Source organism: Mobula hypostoma, chromosome 2 (genome assembly GCF_963921235.1).
Source record: "Mobula hypostoma chromosome 2, sMobHyp1.1, whole genome shotgun sequence".
NCBI lineage: Eukaryota > Metazoa > Chordata > Chondrichthyes > Myliobatiformes > Myliobatidae > Mobula > Mobula hypostoma.
Window position 1 is genome coordinate 86,924,740 of NC_086098.1, and position 19,554 is coordinate 86,944,293.

The window sequence follows — 19,554 nt, forward strand, 5'->3', positions numbered from 1 at the left end:
AACAAACAATTCTAGCTAGCAAACAATATGGCAAATGTACAGTGAGAATAGAGGTTAGGAAAGTTGGCGTTCATAGAGTTGCACAGTACAGAAATAGGCCCTTCAGCCCAAATGGTCCATGCCAACCAAGGTGCCCCATCCAAGCTGGTCCTATTTGTCAGTGTTTAGCCCATGCCCATAACTTTCTAAACCTTTCCATTCCATGTACCTGTCCAGCTGTCTTTAGAAGATATTATTGTATCTGCTTCAATCACTTCCTCTGGCAGTTCATTCCACATAAGCACTTTGTTTTTGTGTATAAAAAGAAAAGTTGCCTCTCAAGTTCTCATTAAATCTGTCCCCTCTGACCATAAGCATATGCCCTCTAGTTCATTCACAGTATCTATGCCACTTGTGATTTTATACACCTCTATAAAATCACCTCTCAGTTTCTAGGATCTAAGGAATTCTGTCTTAGCTTATCCAATTTCTCCCTGTAACTAAGTCCCATAAATCTTGGCAGCTTCCTTGTAAACAACACACATAAAAGTTGCTGGTGAACGCTGCTGGCCAGGCAGCATCTATAGGAAGAGGTACAGTTGACAACACGAGGAAATCTGCAGATGCTCATGTTAGCATTCTTGTAAATCTTCTCTGCACATTTTATAGTTTTATAACATCTTTTCTGGAGCAGGGCGACCAAACCTGAACACAGTTCTCCAAGTGCAGCTTCACAAATGATGTCTACAACCACACCATGACCTCCTAACTTTTATATTCGGTGCCCTGACTGATGAAGGACAGCATGCCTTGCTACATCTGACTCTACTTTCAGGGAACCACATACTTCTACTTCAAGGTCCTTCTGATCTACAACACTCTCCTGGGTGTTGTCTTTCACTGTGAAAGTCCTGTCTGGATTTGACTTTCCAGAATGCATTAACTCTTGATTTTAAATTAAACTCTATATGCCATTCCTTGGCTCATTTACTCGGCCAATCAAGATACGTTTGAAAGCTCATTTAAACCACAATTTCCAGATAATGAAGAAAGCAGAGACCCTGAATTTAATGGAAACAAGTATTTGCTATAGTGGTACAAAATTTGAAAGTTTGTACTTATCTGGAAGCATTCACCAGCTTGGGAAGAACCATTTCAAAGACAGAGGTCTTGGGAGTTGATGGGAGATAGACCTAGTGGAGCTCTTTATGATTATGAAAGATTTTGATGGGTAGACAAAATGATGTTGGGAACAACCTTTTTATATTGAAGTGATGAAAAATGTTGAACTTGCAACAATGAACTGAAGGATTGATTAAAGGAAATAGCATTTAAAGTAATGCTAAGTGAGTACAAGATAGAGAGAAAAAGAAGACGATATTGACATAGATAAGAACACAAGAAATAGGGGCAGGGCTAGTCACGTGGTTCGTCAAGTTAGCACTCTGTTCAGATTCATATATTTATCACATGTACAGTACTGTCCAAAAGACTTGGGCACATATATATAGCTTGGGTAAACAACCAACACAGCCTAAGGATGTATTGGGGCAGCCTGCAAGTGTTATCCTATATTCTGGTGCTAACATAGCATGCCCACAGTATTCAGCAGAACAACACAAATAACAGTAACACAGCAGAATAAAAGCAACAGCACAATGACTGTTCCATGAGATCATGGCTGATTCAAGCGTTAATTACAACTTCACTTTCTTGATAGTTTCCCAATAGTTCAAAAATTTATCTTTATTGACTTGGAGTTTAGTTAATAACTCGGCATCTACAGTTTTCTGAAACAGAGAACCTTCTGAGAAAAGTTCTTTCTTGCCTTAATCTTAAATGGGTATCCCTTTATCCAGAGCTTATTTCCTTAGTTCTCATTCATTCCCCCATCAGGGAAAACATCCTCAAAGCATTTGCCTTTTCAAATTCTGTCACGGTTTTACATGTTTCATGAAGATGCTTCTCATTTTTTCTAGGCACCATGTAGTTGGAGATATTTATTACTTTTGAGTTTTTAGTCAGCATTGGGTTTATAAAATGGTTTATAAAATACATACATGATTATAGCTGTGAGTTTGCATATTAATCATGTACTTAGTCAATAGCCTTGAAAAGGAAGGTTACATTTGCTGTGAACTTAAAAAACTGCCAGTTTTTCCTCAATGAATCGCAGATTATCTTCATTATATGAAACCACATTTTTAATATCAAATTAATTCTTTTCGCTTCTGAGTAAACAATATATATGCACATTCACAAATAAGAATTGTTTACTGTGTTCATGCTCCTTTCCTCACCCAAATGGACATGCCACAACTCCATTTTCTCTACCCATGAGAAGTGTTGCAGCAGATAATTCAAAGAAAACTTCACCAGAAACTGAGGAAGGGTCTTGGTTCAAAACATTGACTGTTTATTCCTCACCACAGATGCTACCTGACCTCCTGTGTTCCTCCAGCACTTTGTGTGTGTTGCAAAATATTGCTCAGTGCCTATTATGTATCGAGTTGGAAACCTGTTGAGAATGAGAGGTGATAATTTCCTGCACGGCTCAGTTGAGTGAATGCAGGGCAGATATCTCTCCCATTTGAGGAGTATAAAACATTAGAGTTTACCATCTCGGAATAATGGATAGTATGTTTAGTTCTGAGATGAGGAAAAATTTACTTCCAAGGGTGGCGAATCTTTGGAATTCTCAACTTGGAGGGCTGCAGAGATTAATTCATTGCATATATTCAAACAAGGATTGGTGGATTTTTAAGTGTTCAAGAAATAAAGAGATGTGGAGATCGCAACATTTTCCTTCATGGAGATTGAAGGTCATCTATGGTCTTGATGAATGGCAGAGTAGACTCGAAAGGTAAAGTTGCTCCATGTTTGTATTTTTATTATTTATCTTTCTGAGAACTAGTTAAACTTAGAATGAAATTAATCTGCTGGTTGAGTTATTTCACTTTTCCAGTTAACTAATTTTTACTTGCAGTTTTTCATCTTCTTGTTTTGATCCTCTCTCTTCTGTTTACCTAGTTCTTAATTACTGTGGGAGAAAATTTGGATTACCTCAATGGTGTACATACGGTGTTTGGTGAGGTGACTGAAGGCATGGATGTTCTAATGAAGATCAGTGAAGCATTTGTCGACAAAGATTTCTGTCCATATCAAGATATTAGGTTTGTGTAGCAAAGTTATCAAATTTAAAAAAATGGAAATTGACAAATGCCACAGCTTTTGGGTATGAAAGATAATGTTACCAAAATGCATGAATGTAATGATATTAATCTAGTTAATGGTTATTTGTAGCATTTGCTTTAACTTTTTTTTAAAAAGAAGATGATTTTGTTTTTGTTTTTTTGATTTCTAAAGTTTCTTTCTATGCTATTTGTTCTCTGTGGTTTTAATTCTGAAGAATGCAGAATATTGATCAGATGGAAAGTTGGGCGGAGAGCTGGCAAATGGAATTTAATCTTGACAAGTGTGAAGTGATGTATTTCGAGAAGTTAAATAGGCTAGGACATGTACGGTAAAGGGTAAGATGCTAAGGAACATTGATGAACAGAAAAGGGGGTTCAAGTTCACTGTTCCATGAAAATGACAACATAGGCGGAATAGGATGGTGAAGATGGTTTATGACTTAAGTGACTTCTTAGGTTGAGCTATAGAATGTAAAGTTGGATGTTGTGTTGTAACTTTTCAAAATATAGTTAATACTTGAAGCATGCAGTTCTAGTCGTAGAAATAGAAAAGTACAGCACAGAAACTGGCTATTCGGCCCATCTAGTCTGTGCTAAACCATTTAAACTGCTTGGTCCCATCAACCTGCACCTGGACCATGGCCCTCAATGTTGAAATGAAGCTGACGTGCACCACTTACGTTGGCAGCTCATTCCACTCTCATGAGTGAAGAAGTTTTTCCTCATGTTCCCCTTAAACATTTTAGCTTTCACCCTTAGCCCTTAGTCCCACTCAATCTCAGTAGAAAAAACCTGCTTACATTTATCCTGTCTATACGCCTCATAATTTTGTATACCTCTATTCCTTGGAATGTAGAAGATTGAAAGGAGCTTTGATAAAGTCCTAATCTATTCAGTCTTTTCTTATAATTCAGGTTCTCAAGTCCTGACAACATCCTTGTTAATTTTCTCTGTTCTCTTATTTACATCTTTTCTGTAGGTAGATGACCAAAACTACACACAATTATCCAAATTAGGCCTCAACAATGTCTTCTACAACTTCCCGTTTCCTGTATTCAGTCGCTTTCTTAACGACCCTATCTACCTGTGACGCCACTTTCAACGAATTATGGACATGTATTTCCAGATCCCTTTGCTTTACTGTACTCCTCAGTGCCCTACTGTTCACTGGTTAGACCTTCTGAAGTGCAAAACCCTGCATTTGTCTGCATTGTTCAATTTTCAGTTAGTTTTTTCCAGCCGGTCCAGATCTTGCTGCAAGCTCTGATGGCCGTCTTCACTGTCCATTACACCGTAATATTGGTGTCACTTGTAAATTTGCTGGACTAGTTAACCACATTATCATCCAGATTGTTGATACAGATGACAAACAACAACGGACCCAGCACTGATCCATGTGGCACTCCATTAATCACAGGCCTCCAGTCAGAGGCAACCATCTATTACCACTCTCTAGTTTCTCCCACAAAGCCAATGTGTAATGCAATTTACTATCTCAGTTTGACTGCCAAACAACTGAACCTTCCTGACCAACCTCCCATGTGGGACCTTGTCAGATTGCTTGCTGAACTCCATGTAGACAACATCTACTGCTTTGCTTTCCTGGTAACTTCCTCAAAAAAACTCTATAAGGTTGGTTAGGTGTGATCTACTATGCACAAAGCCATGCTAACTATCCCTAATCAGGTCTTGTCTATCCAAATGCTCATCAATCCAATCCTTAGAATACCTTGCAATAACTTTCCCACTACCTACGTCAGGCTGATCGGCCTATAATTTCCTGGTTTATTTTTAGAGCCTTGCTTAATCAGAGGACCAACATTAGCTATCCTCCAATCCTCCAGTACTTCACCTGTCGTTAGGGATGATTTAAATATCTCGACTTGGGCCTCTGCAATTTCTGCACTTGCCTCCCACAGGGTCCGAGGGAACACCTTGTCAGCCCCGATGACCTATCCACCTTAATTTGCCTCAGGACAGCAAACACCTCCTCTAGTCTGTATAGGGTCTATGACATCGCTGCTGCTTTGCCTCGCTTCTGTAGAATGTGTGTCCATCTCCTGAGTAAATACAGATGCAAAAAAATCCATTTAAGATCTCCGCCCATCTCTTTTGGCTCCATGCATGGATTACCATTCTGATCTTCCAGAGGACCAATTTTGTCCTTTGCAATCCTTTTGCTCTTAACATACCTTTAGAATCCCTTAGGATTCTCCTTCACCTTGCTATCTTTACCTTTTATTCTGACAGGCACATACAAGGTTTGTACTCTCAAAATTTCACATTTGAAGACCTTCCTCTTACCAAGTACATCTTTGCCAGAAAACAGCCTGCCCCAATCCATGTTTGCGAGATCCTTTCTGATATCATTAAAATTGGCCTTTTTCTATTTAGAATCTCAAGCCGGGAATCAGACCTATTTTTTTTCATAATTACCTTGAAACTAATGGCATTATGATCACTAGGTGCAAAATTTTCCCCATACGCAAAATTTCTATCACCTGCCTTCTCATTCCTTAATTGGGGATTAAGAATCATACACAATTGCGTTGGGATTTCTATGTACTGATTAAGGAAACTTTTCTGAACACATTTGACAAACACTATCCAATCTAATCCTTTTATAGTATAGGAGTCCCAGTCAATATGTGGAAAGTTAAAATCATCTACAATAACAACCTTATGTTTCTTGCAACCGTCTGCAATCTCTCAACAAATTTGTTCCTCTAAATCCCACAGACTGTTGGGTGGTCTATAACATAGTCCTGTTGAGGTAGTTAAAGCTTTCTTATTCCTCAGTTCTACCCACAAAACCTCACTAGACAAATTCTCCAGTCAGTCCTGACTCAGCACTCCTGTGACATTTTATCTGACTAGTAATGCCACCCCTTCCCCTTTAATCTCTCCTGCTCTATTGCATCTAGAACAACGGAATCCTGGAATGTCGAGCTGCCAGTGCTGCCCTCCTGCAGCCAAGTCTCACCAATTGCTACAACATCATAATTCCATGTGTTGATGCATGCACTGAGCTCATCTGCCTTTCCTACAATACTTACAATACTGCTTGCATTGCACTACATAATAGGAAGGATGTGGTTGTGTTGGAGAGAAGCAAGAAACAATTCCTGAGGTTGTTATCTGGATTGGATGGGCTGTGCTAGCTTTTCCAGGAGCAAAGGGGCCTGAGGGGGTGACCTGATAGCAGTGTATATAACTAGAGGCGTAGATAGGATGGATGGAATCTTTTTTCTATGGTAGCAGTATCAAAAACAAGAGGGCATATGTTTAAATTGAGGAAGGAGTTTTAAAGGAGATTTAAGGAGATGGTTTTTGTATGCAGTCTGTGGTTGGTAGTGAAACTCACTGCTAGGGTTGCAGTCACTCTGTTTAAGAGACATTTAGACACTTGAATAGTCAAGGAATAGAAGAATGTGGACTTAATATGGACAAATAGCATTGCTGCTAATGGGCAAAAATGTTGACATAGACATGGTGAGCCAAAGAACCTATTTCAGTGCCCTACAACTTCAGGACTGGAAGATATGAGACCGAAGTTGAGATAGTTGGTCTTTACTTAGGACGAATACAAATGTGGAATGAATGGAAAGCGTGCAAGGGAGCTGGCTGGATTCGAACTCGGGATCTAAACAAATACAATCCCTCAAGTAGGAATGACTTGGATATTTTATTAAAAACATTGGAACATTCTCAGTGGAAATGCTCCGCTCATTCGCTAACTTATTTTAATAGTAGATGTCTTAAAAGGGCTCCAGTGAAGCACAGCGATAATTTGTTGGTAACATACAAAACAAACAAGACTATAAATTACTGTGTTAATCACACTTTTTCTTGGATACTGTCACTGCAATCAGTAGCCTGTGACTTGCCTTTCAAAGTTGAGCTTTTGAACTGCCTGTACGACCTGGCATTTTTGCAGTGTGAACTGAAGTCTCAAGGTGCAGGATGGTTGCAGAGTGGCAGTTACAGGCCGAATTGAGGCAGCGCGGCTCAGTCCTGAGAGCAGGGAATGAGGCAATGTTTGGCCATTGCCGGAGCAGACTTGGAGGCAATTTGATGCGGCAGGCAAGGAACAACCCAAGGTTTGGCTGATTTAAGCACTGGGCCAGATTGAAAAGGTCAGGGTAAGGGTGTCAGGGCCAGAGGGCAGGACATTGTTGTTGAGCTCGCAGCTCGGCAAAGTTTACTCGTTTATGTACTGAATGTAGGCTGTGCCCTGCAACTAACAGGCTCCTGGACTGGCTGAGTGAAGACTGGCTTCATGGCTGTAGACTCACTTCTGTGAACTTCAGTTCAAAATGTTATTTGCTTACTTTTATTGTTTGCATGATTTGTTTTTTTCCTGCACTTTGGGTGTTTTAAGTCTTTTTTTAAAGGTTTGGATTGGATTTCTTTGTTTTGTGGCTGCTTGTGAGGAGAGAAGTCTCAAACAAGTCTTTAGGATCTTTACTAGTATTTGTATTTCATTAGTTATGTATTACCTCTCACTTCTTCTCTGACCAAAATTGTTCAATTAATCAAGGAGAGCTTTTTAACACTTCATGGGAATGTCTGATTCTTCCATTAAATTACTTCCTTCCTCAAACACTCCCACTTTTCATTTGTACATATATCTGTTAAGAGTTCTGCCTGTAAACAGTTGACCCTTCTTCTTTGGCAATTTTTTGAAGTCAAAATAAAAACAAAATGATCAATAATCTCTACTTTTTGAATTGGCCCAAATGGATATAAATATGCAACTGGCGCTATTTAAAAACTGTTCACTCTAAGTGAGGTGTAGTAACTAATGGCCACACAAGTGCATATGACCGACACTAGTTAGAAACTGGTTGATGGGCCGGCTGGTGGAGCAATGACATCGGCGCCGGACCCGGAAGTGAAGGTTCCCGGGTTTGAAACCAGTCGGGTCTGCTCCCGAGTATGCTTTCCATCCGTGCCCGGTTGAGTGTCGAGATCGCAACTCAACCTTGTAAAATAAGGAGAAAATACTGCGAAAATGTCTCTGTGAGGAGTGGGGTGCCATCCATCCATCTCTCTCTCTCTCTCTCTATCTCTCTATCTCTCTATCTATCTCTCTATCTCTCTCTCTCTCTCTCTCTCTCTCTCTCTCTCTCTCTCTCTCTCTATCTCTCTCTATCTCTCTCTATCTCTCTCTATCTCTCTCTATCTCTCTCTATCTCTCTCTATCTCTCTCTATCTCTCTCTATCTCTCTCTATCTCTCTCTATCTCTCTCTCTCTATCTCTCTCTATCTCTCTCTCTCTCTTCCTTCCTCCTCTCCCCTCTTCCCCCGCCTTGTAAAAGCCATGAAAAAGACATTATCATGGACACACACACGCACAGACTGGCACGCACGCAGGCAAGAAACTGAAAAAGAAAAGAAAGAAACTGGTTACTGACTCCTGTCCCAGTTATATTTCATAGTGTCCCAAATAAGCAGAGGGAATCCTGGTTATTTTCTCAATTAGTTTTTTTTCTTTCAGAGTTGTTCCAAATTAGCAGCTGCACTGATTAACTGATGGCCCAATTAACCCGAATCCACTGGTCAGGGCTCTTTTTCCAAACTGTGGGCACTTGAGAGAATTAAAGGCCAGGCTAATCACTTGTTGAAACATCATACATTGATTATTTGAATTTTATTGAAAATAAATCTTTCCGTTCTAAAACAAGATATAGACAGTTTTGTGAAGCATTTGTCATTTAGTTATATTAGTCTTCAGCTACTTCCTGCTTTGATTCAACCTGTTGTCTTGAAGACATAAAATTATTTTCTGTAAACCATTTTACTATCATAAAAAGCAATGAGTGTTACTATGCGATGAATAGTTTGTTTTAGAATAGATTCTTGATTCCCATTCATTTAATGGAGTTCATTACATAAGTTATTTGCTATTTTATATTAGGATAACCCATACAGTAATACTGGAAGATCCATTTGATGACCCTCAAGATTTACAAATTCCAGATTGCTCACCAGAGCCCACCAAAGAACAGCTTGATGTGAGTATTAACTTAATTATTTCCCACATCTTCAGGTAAGATTTTTGTTCTTGATTTTGTTTGTGCGTTGACTTTAACTTTTCTTTAAGACTCAGGAATGGAGACATCTGGAAATCACATGTTATATTAATTTCTTTTGCATTTGTGCATGTAATACAAAATTATCTGATGTTTTTAACTGGAGAACTGATGTCCTCTGTAGTTGACATGAGCTCACATAACTCCACCTCACAGACGCCTATTCAGTCCAGCCTTGTTTCTGACCCATAAAAAGTCTAAAAAGTCATATCCTACCTCAGAAATAGCAAATGATATCCTTACTGAAATCCTGAAACCCTGCAGTTAAGTGCTTACGGTAGTGTAGCGTTAGCGCGATGTTATTACAGCTCAGAGTTTGGAGTTCATTTCTGGTGCCGTCAGTAATGAGTTTGTATGTTCTCCCCGAAAACCCGTGAGTTTTGTCCAGGTGCTCCAGTTTCCTCCCATATTTCAAAGACGTAATGGTTAGGTTAATTGGTCATTGTAAATTGTCTTGTGATTAGGCTAGTGTTAAATAGATGGGTTGCTGGGGGGTCCAGCTTGTTGGACTGGAAGGGCCTGTTCCGTGCTATATCTCTAAATAAAATAAAAATAATAATAGCTTTGTTGCTCACATTCAGGAAGTGCAGCATCTTTCAGGAGAAATCAGATGCTGATCAGTTGAGGTGTTAAAACCTTAAAGTGCCATTCTGGAAGAAAACTCATTGTCTACTGGGTAACAGTGATCCTACCTTCCTGCATACTTTTGAGAACTGTATTACCCACAGGAGACATTTCAGAGCACCTATAGTGTGTGTAAACTCATCCAAATGCACTGGGAGGATAAGCAGACCAAACTGTCCCAGGCCAAATCCCAACATCGATGCCTAGTTAGTTTGTCAGCAGTGATGGGTGGGCCATGTCATTTACATGCCTAGCATTAGATCTTGAGCTGTCATGGGAAGTGATTACCAGGTGAACATCAGTAAAGCCTGGCTACACAGTCATGGGTGTAAAGAGAGCAGAGCAGTGGGCTAAGCATACATCCCTGTGGAGTGCCAGTGTTGGTTGTCGGTGAGGTGGAGATGTTATTTCCAAACTGCACAGAAAGTGGTTTTCCAGTTAGGAATTCGAGGATCCAGTTGCAGAGGGAGACACAGAGGCTTAGGTTCAGTAACTTTGCGATCATGACTGTAGGAATGATGATGTTAAGTGCTAAGCTCATAGTTGATAAACGGCATCCTGACATAGGTATTTGCATTGTCCATGTGATCCAAGGTTGTGTGGAGAGTCACTGAGATCGCATTTGCTGTAGACCTATTGTGGCGATAGGCAAATTGCAGTCGGTCCAAGTCCTTCCTGAGACAGGTGTTGATTCTAGCCATGACCAACCTGTCAAAGCATTTCATCACAGTAGTGCTACTGGACAATAGTCATTGAGGCAGCTCATGCTGCTCTTCTTGTGCACTAGTATAATTGTTCTCCTTTTGAACCAGCTGGGAACTTCTGAATGTAGCTGTGAGGAATTGAATCTTTTCTAAAAGTTCAAAGGTTCATTTATTATCAAAATATACAACTCTGAAATTCTTCTTAAAGCATGTGTAATAAGTGATATTGGTACTTGCCAAATGTGCTGACTCAAAGCTAGTGAATTTTTAATACTAGAAACTTTGAAAAACCTTTTGTTAAATAACATGATGTCAAAGGCTGTCAGAAATACCCGAATCTTCCATGCTGCCCACTGCCTGATCTGCCTTTCTAGGTGTGGTGGTCTGCGCAGCCACCCTCTACATTTTTTAGAACGTATGTGTGGGCAGGTGCAGACCATAAGTGATGAGTGTGGGTAGCAGGCTGATTTCAGAATGGTCTGGCCTATTATAAATTTATTCAGGAATAGAAATAGGGATCTGGAGAAGATGTAGGACTAGAGGGCACAGCCTGATGATGAATTTCTTTAGCCGGAAAGTGGTGAATCAGTGGAATTCATTGCGACAGATGGCCCTGAAGACAAAATCATTGGATATATTTCAAAGTTCAAAATACTTTTATTATCAAAGTATGTATACATTATACCCAAACATGAGAAGGTCTGCAGATGTTGGAAATCCAAACGACACACACAAAATGCAAGAGAAGCTCGGCATGTCAGGCAGCATTTATGGAAAAGAGTAAACAGTTGATGTTTTTGGGCTGAGACCCTTCTTTAGGACTGAGAAGGATGGGAGAAGATACCAGGATAAAAAGGTGCGGGGATGGGAAAGAGGCTAGCTAGAAGGTGATAGGTGAAGCCAGGCGGGTGGGAAAGGGCCAGGGTTGGAGAAGAAAGAATCTGATAGGACAGGAGAGTGGACAATAGGAGAAAGGGAAGGAGGAGGGGAACCAGGGGGAAGTCATAGGTAGGTGAGAAGAAGTGAAAGGTCAGAAAGGGGAATGGGGGGGTGGAGGTGAGTTTGTTCACCGGAAGGAGAAATAGATATTCATGCCAGCAGGTTGGAGGGTACCTAGACAGAATATAAGGTGTTCTCTACCCTGAGGGTGTCCTCGTCTTGGCACACATCGGAATTAAAATGCTTAGCCACCAGGAAGTCCTGCTTATGGCAGATGGTGTAGAGGTGCTCAGTGAAGCGGTCATCCCCCAATTTACGACGGGTCTCATCAATGTAGAGGAGGCCACATTGGGAGCACCAGACTCAGTAGGCGATTCCTGCAGATTCGCAGGTGAAGTGTTGCCTCATCTGGAACAAATGTTTGGGGCCCTGAATGAAGGTGAGGGAGGAGTTGTATGGGCAAGTGTAGCGATTAGGCCACTTGCAGGGATAAGTGCTTTGAGGGAGATTAGTGGAAAGGGGTGAATGGACAAGGGAATTGCAGAGGGAGTGATCCCCGTGGAAAGCAGAGATGGGTAAAGATGTGCTTAGTGGTAGGATCCCTTTGGAGATGGTGGAAGTTGCAGAGGATGTGCTGGATGCGGAGGCTGATGGGGTGGTAGCAAGGACAAGAGAGGCTCTTATCACTTTTACAATGGTGAGAAGTTGGGGTAAGTGCAGATGTACTGGAAATGGAGGAGATGTGGGTGAGGATACCATCAATAGTAGAGGGAGGGAAACCCCATTCTTTAAAGGAGGAGGATCTCTCTCATGTCCTGGAATGGAAAATCACATCCTGGGAACAAACGCTGCAGTGGCAAAGAAAGTGAGAAAAGGGTATAGCATTTTTACGGGAGATAGTATAGTCAAGAAGTATAGAAGTATAGTCAAGATAACCATAGGAATCAGTAGGTTTATAAAAGATTTCGGTTGATAATTTGTCTCCAGAGGTGGAAGCAGAGAGATCAAGAAAGGGGAGAGAGGTGTCAGAGATGGACCAATTGAATTTAAGGGCATGCTGGAAGTTAGAAGCAAAGTTGATAAAATTGACTAGTTCAGCATGTGTGCATGAAGCAGTGCCAATGCAGTCATCAGTATAGTGGAGGAAGAATTGGGGAGTATAACGGGGGAAGGCTTTGAATATAGACTGTTCTAAATAGCCGAAAGAGGCATGCAAAGCTTGGGCCCATGCGAGTGCCTATGGCCACTGCCCAGGTTTGGAAGAAGTGGGAGGAGCTGAAGGAAAATTTGTTTAGGGTGAGTACCAGTTCTGCCAGACGGAGGAGGGTGGTGGTGGAGAGGGATTGGTTGGGTCTTTTGTCAAGAAAGAAGCAGAGGGCTCTGAGGCCTTCATGATGGGGCCCTCTTGTGCTAAGATGAGGCCACCCTTAGGGTGGAGGAGCAACACCTTGTATTCCGTGTGGGTGCCCTCCAACCTGATGGCATGAATATCAGTTTCTGCTCCCCTCCTTCCTCTATTCCCCACTCTGACCTTTCACTTCTTACCTGCCTATTACTTCCCTCTGAGTCCCCTCCTTCAACCCTTTCTCCTATTGTCCACTCTCCTCCTATCAGATTCTTTCTCCTCCAGCCCTTGACTCTGTCCCCCACCCCCACCCCCCCAACATGGCTTCACATATCATCTTCCAGCTAGCCTATTTCCCCTCCTGCCACCTTTCTATTCTGGCATCTTCTGCCTTCCTTCTCAGTCCTGAAGAAGGGTCTCAGCCCGAAATGTTGACTGTACTCTTTTCCATAGATGCTGCCTAACCTGCTGAGCTCCTCCAGCATATTGTGAGTGTTGCTATACATTATACAACCTTGAGATCTGTCTCCTTACAGGCAGTCATAAAACAATGAAACCGCAAAAGAACCCTTTAAAATAAAACTGTCAAGCACCCAATGCACAGAGAGAGAAAAAAAAAACATTGTACAAACAATATAAGTTAGCAAATAGCTTTAGAACTGAAGTTTTACGAAAGACATGAAGCCAGGCATTACTGCAGCTGGAGCAGACCACAGCCTCAGTTCATCATAAAGCTGAGTAAAAGTTGCGAGACATCACTGCAGTGGGAGTAGGTCATAACCTCAGTTCAATATGGAGCTGAGTAAATGTCATGGGGCAGGGAGCAGAACCAGCCCTTGTCTTGCCTCTGGTCCCAACGCCCTGACCTTTTAAATCTAGCCCAGCGCTTAAATGGGTCGTCCCTTGTTTTGACTGCTTCAGGGCCTGAACCCCGCTGCCATGATTCAACCCATATCTGGGCTTTCCAGTTCGACCTAATGCTTAAATTGATCGGACATTGGGACCTACCTCGTTCTTGGGGATGCTACGATTCTGCCTTGACTTTGCTTTGACCCTGTGTCTGCCTTCACTTGCCTTGACTAGGCCTTCCCTGTGCCTCCACCTCTGCTTTCCTCGACTATTTCTCACTTGTGCCACTGCTCATCTCTCCGTTGATAGTGTTGATTGTTATTAATAAAGTGTTATTTATAAGAAGTTTTCTTGTTTTAGTAGTTTTTCTTTGCCGCCAATAAGTAGTTGCTGGGCATTACCAGTGGCATCTTAAACTATATTTAAAGTAGAGGTTCTTGATTAGTATGGTCATCAAAGGTTATTGGGAAAAGGCAAGTGAATGAGGTTGAGAGGGAAAATAAATCAGCCATGATTGAATGGTGGAGCAGACTTGATGGGCAAAATGGCCTAATTCTGCTCCTATGTCTAGTGTCCAGGGTTTTGTGGTGTCTCCAGGTTGTTTTTTTAGCTTTTGGTAACTACCTTGGAGTTGTTTAAAACGTGAATAAGTTAGGATGAAGTAACTTGAAAGTGGCCAATCCTATTTTTAATTTACAGAATTCTCACACTTAGAGATGTAGCAATTGCTTGAGAAATGGGCAATGGTTCATTTAGCATTTCTATTCTCCTAGTAGTCACCTGGTACAACAGTAACACAGGTATTGATTTAATTATGGTAGTTAATTAGTTATGATGCATAAGATGTTAGAAAATTCTTCCTCAGATCCCCACCTACAGCGAGAGTTTTGGAAACTTAGCGTCCATGGCCGTCGCTCATAGTCATCTCAGGTTACATATACCATGCTTTATATTTTAAGTTCTTCTTACTCTGTCCAAAATACTATTTTAAATAAAATTATGAACTATTTACATTAATGTAAAACCTAATAATTGCTTTTAGCATCACATTAGCTCACTGAAGTATCTTTTCCACGGATTATTTGAATGATCTCCTTTTAGGTGCCAGCTGATTGAAGAACTATTTCTACTACTCCTGAAAAGCTCAATCTGCTTGTACAGAGATATAATCTCCTAACCTTTATTTCACAGAGCAGGTTTGCTCTGTTTGTTCCTCATTATAGAATGAGTATTTTACACTAAGCTCTTTAATCAGCATTCATCCATAGTCATTGGAATTTTATCTCTGCCACTTTTTGGAGCACTGATTAAAGTCTCTATGATTGAAACAACTACAGTTTAAATAGAAATAAAGAATGGTAGTGGAAACTGAAGTATTCTGAAGTTGCTTGGAAAAGAACTATGATTTTTTTCCATAAAAGATGGAATAACTGATCTGACCTGACAAGGGATCTTTGCCTTTCCACAAGAAAAAAAAAGTAATTTTGCCACATGAAGATCAGAACAAGACCCAGGTTCTGGCAGTGAAATACCCTTGATAGGGGAACATTGAAAATTAACCAGCTACCTTCAACAGAGAGGTCATCGATTTTAACAATGCCTTATGGAATTTCCAGGACCTGTTCACTTAACTTTGTGTTTTCTCAGTTCTTGATTTGTTTAGTTATCTTTAAGATTACAGATTATTTGTACTCATAAATGATGCAGAATCATGAGGGGTATAATTAAATTGTAATAAGGAATCAGATTTGCAAAAGAAAGAAAAATCTAAGTAGACAGCTGAGTGGTTGTTGAAATTTAATGCAGACAATGAGTAGAACTACAAAGTGCCAGAAACATCATTGGGCATTGTGAATGGTTAAGACGAACTAAAGATGAGAGACATGTTAATCTGTCAGTTGAATATTGGCCAGCAATAAGCAAAATGAACAAATTGCCAATAAAATCCACTAAACTAAAGCAAGTCACTGAATGTGGTCTAGTCAGATTGCAACTAATAAAATGGTGTAATGACAGTGAAACAAACATACTCTGAAAATGAAGTGAGTGACACTACATAATGACAGGGCATTAGCACTAAATCCTATTATACCCGGTAAATGCAGCAGTGTAATTACAGTTCTTGATCATGACATCATTCATGTTTTCATTTAGAGTGGCAGAATAGGAGCTGATGAAGAAATAGATGATACCAAGGGAAAAACTGCAGAGGAAATTGAAGAAGTGTTGGCAGAGAAAGAAGCAAATACACGGGCCATTCTGCTAGAAATGGTAAGTAAGCTCTTTAAAAGGCATTAAAATGTTGTTGGAAGTACATCGAATGTAAACAGTCCATTTCATGTGTCCTAGTTTGCACATATGAAGAGAAATTATTTATCCCAGTGTTTTCAATGCTTCAGAGTAAGTTGGAGAAACCTTATCCCATAGGATTGTGTTCTATTCAATGGTTGTGTAATCTTACAGCTCTGACCAAAGTACAGTGAGATCTGTGGAAAAAATTATATCTGTGTAGTTGAACAACTTTAATGTTAAATTTAACAGCATAAAGTACAGATTAAAAATGTGGGCTGTGGTGGAGAAAAAGGAATTCCTGTGTTAGAGTGAAGTAATATAACTATTAAACGGGCAGTTAAGCTGTATAATTTGTGTGATGTTTTGCTAGTGTTATGAAGTCTAGGTAATTTATAGTTTGACCTACAGGGATATGTCCAGAAACCTAGAATATACAAATGGAATTAAAAAAGGAAAAATTGAATGCCAGGTAGAAATGGTCAGTCCAATACAAACGGGGAAAAAAAAGCAAGTTACTTGGATGGGCAAGGCCTGATCAGGAGTAGTCAGCATGGTTTTGTGCTTGGGAGATCATGTCTGATGAATCTTTGAGTTTTTTGAAGAGCTAACTAAAGGGATAGATAAAGGTAGAGCAGTGCGTGTTATCCATTGTAAGGCCCTTTGACAAAGTCCTGTGTAGTAGTCCGATCTGGAAGTTTATACTATATGGAATTCAGAGGAGCTAGTGAGGTGGATTCTAAATTAGCTTGCTGATTGGAAGCAGAAGGTGCTGGTTGAAGTTGTCTCTCTGACTGGAGGCCTGTGACTAGGGGGGTGCCTCAGGAGGTCAGTGATGGGACCTCTGGTTTCATTATTTATATAAATAATTTGGATGTGAATGTATGTGGCATGTTTAGCAAGTGTGCTGTTGTTACTAAATTTGGGGATTTTGTTGATAGTGAAGAAGGTTGCAATGAAATGCAAAGAGATTTTGATCATTTATGGCGATGGTCTAAGGAATGACATACAGGTTCCCCCTGCCATCCGACGGTAGAGGGTTCCTATGAAACGGTTCGTAAGCCGAAATGTGGTAAAGCGAAGAAGCAATTCCCATTTATTTATATGGGAAAATTTTGTGACCGTTCGCAGACCCAAAAATAACCTACCAAATCATGCCAAATAACACACAAGACCTAAAACAACAGTAACATATAGTAAAAGCAGGAATGATATGATAAATACAGAGCCGATATAAAGTAGAAATACTTTTTCACAATCATTACTGCACTGTTCTCCGTACCGAAAATCTCACACAAGCGCCGTCAGCAGAAAATCTCACGCAAGCGCTGTTGGCAAAAACACAGTGCAAGCGCTCTCCAGTAACCTCTAAGCTATGAAGCTGCCAAATCATACCAAATAACACGTAAAAATACACAGCCTATATAAAAGTAGAAATAATGTATGTACAGTGTAGTATCACTTACCGGAATTGGTTCAGCGCTGAGCACACTGATGGTGTGTTAGACTGAGTCGTCGCAGGCTGGGCTGGTGTAGTGACCCCTACCCTCCAGGCCGCTGAGCGATACATTGCCGCGAAGCGTGCAGGGGTGCAGCGGTAGCCAGGAGGCACACAGCACATCTTTAAGAAAAAAGCCGAAACAAACATGCTAATTAATTAGGTGCCGCCTGGCACGTAATTGTCGGCCCAGATCAGTGCCAATTTCTGATTGTGTCATCTCTGATCTGGGCCGACAATTACGTGTCGGGCAGCACCTAATTAATTAGCATGTTTATTTCTGCTTTTTTCTTAAAGATGTGCTGTGTACCTCCCGGCTACTGCTGCATTCTCGAATCGGTATCTGTCCGTGGCCTGGGAGTTGGGGTGGTGGGACACTGGGGTGTCATCTCGTCATCGTCTGTTTCCATTAGGGCAGGCAGGTCATCTTCTATCTCTGCCCGCCTCGATGTCGAAGGTCAAGGTTCGTCGTCTGCTGTGGCTGATGTGGAAGGCTTGCTTGACTGCTGAGCCTTGCGCATTTTTCTATCACACAGTTCTTTGTAAGGACTCAAACCATCCTGCAAATATCCCCTAAACCGACGTACCCTACCTTTTCAAAATTAAAGTCGTACTTTATCATTGCAGTGAAAATCTCACGCAGTTGCTTCACGTTCAGTTCGCTATTGTATTTGGTTTCGATTGTTATCCTTTTTTCTTCCAATTGCATCAGCTCTTCATCTATCAGATCTTGGTCATGGGATGCCAAAACCTCTTCAACATCATCTTCGTCAACTTCCACAAGCCAAACTCACTTTGTCCTTGCTTCGTTCACCACGATCAAAACGCTTAATTATGTCTAGTTTTACGCTAAGTGTAGCACCCTTACGAGCTCTTTTAGGCTTTTCCGATACCATAGAACTCATCTTGCAAACGGCTGGTCACAGGCATGTGTTTAATCAATGCCGGCGAGAATGCAGTTCTGAATCCGGGAGAGCGGCTGCTCGGGGCATGCGCTGCCTTTTATCGCGCGCTGATTTTTTTCCATAATAGTGAAAACACCTTCTGAAAGTGAAAACAGGGTACTAATGTAGGTCTTTCATAACAGTGAGGTTTCGTAAAGCGAACATTCGAAAAGTGGGGGACACCTGTATAAAATTTAATTTGGATAAGTGTGAGGTGATGCATTTTAAACATAGAACACTAAGGCACGTTACAGGACCTTTTAACCTACTCTAAGATCCATCTAACTATTCCCTCCTACGTAGCCCTCTCCACCTTTGTATCATCCAGGTGCTTATTTAAGAATTTCTTAAATGCCCCTAATGTATCTGCCTTTACCACTACCCCTGGCATGGTGTTCATGTAGTCACCAGTCTCTGTGTAGACTTACCTCTGGCATACCCCCTATACTTTCCTCCAATCACCATTTTGGATAGTCAAACCAGGGTAGGACTTGTGCAGTGAATGACAGGGCATTGACCAATGTTGTGGATGAGAGGGCCAAGTGCACCATTTGCTGAATACAGCCCTGCAAATAGTTGGGGTGGAAAAGAACGTGTTTAGCATACTGGTCTTCGGGGCATCAGTCAGGGCATTGAGCTTAGAAGTAGGGACATTATGTTGCAGTTGTATAAGTTGTTGGTGAGGCCACAGTTGAAGTATGTCTTCTAAGGGAAATTGGATGCCATTAAAAGAATTAAAGAGGTGAGCAAAATATTAGATTAAGAAGGTAAACTGAAGAGGTGGTTAAAGGAAAGAGGGAGATAAGAAACACAGAAAAGAAAACAAAGAAATTGAAAAACCGCAGCATTGTACCCTTTATTCTATGAAAGTAATAACTAATCTGTGTGGGCACGTGGCCAAGTGGTTAAGGCATTCGACTAGCGATCTGAAGGTCATGAGTTCGAGCCCCAGCCGAGGCAGCGTGTTGTGTCTTTGAGCAAGGCCACTTAATCACACAGTGCTCTGCGATGACACTGGTGCCAAGCTGTATGGGTCCTAATGCCCTTCCCTTGGACAACATCAGTGTCATGGAGAGGGGAGACTTGCAGCATGG

General features: G+C 41.0%; 1 protein-coding gene across 1 annotated transcript in view; it reads left to right on the forward strand.

The window, feature by feature from the left end:
* Positions 1-19,554, forward strand: part of ppil4 (peptidylprolyl isomerase (cyclophilin)-like 4) — a 67,180-nt gene that overhangs the window by 29,497 nt on the left and 18,129 nt on the right. The window contains exons 5-7 of the mRNA XM_063039979.1: positions 3,010-3,152; positions 9,094-9,190; positions 15,884-16,000. Coding sequence (XP_062896049.1) covers positions 3,010-3,152; positions 9,094-9,190; positions 15,884-16,000 — 357 coding nt within the window. The remainder of the gene's footprint in view (positions 1-3,009; positions 3,153-9,093; positions 9,191-15,883; positions 16,001-19,554) is intronic.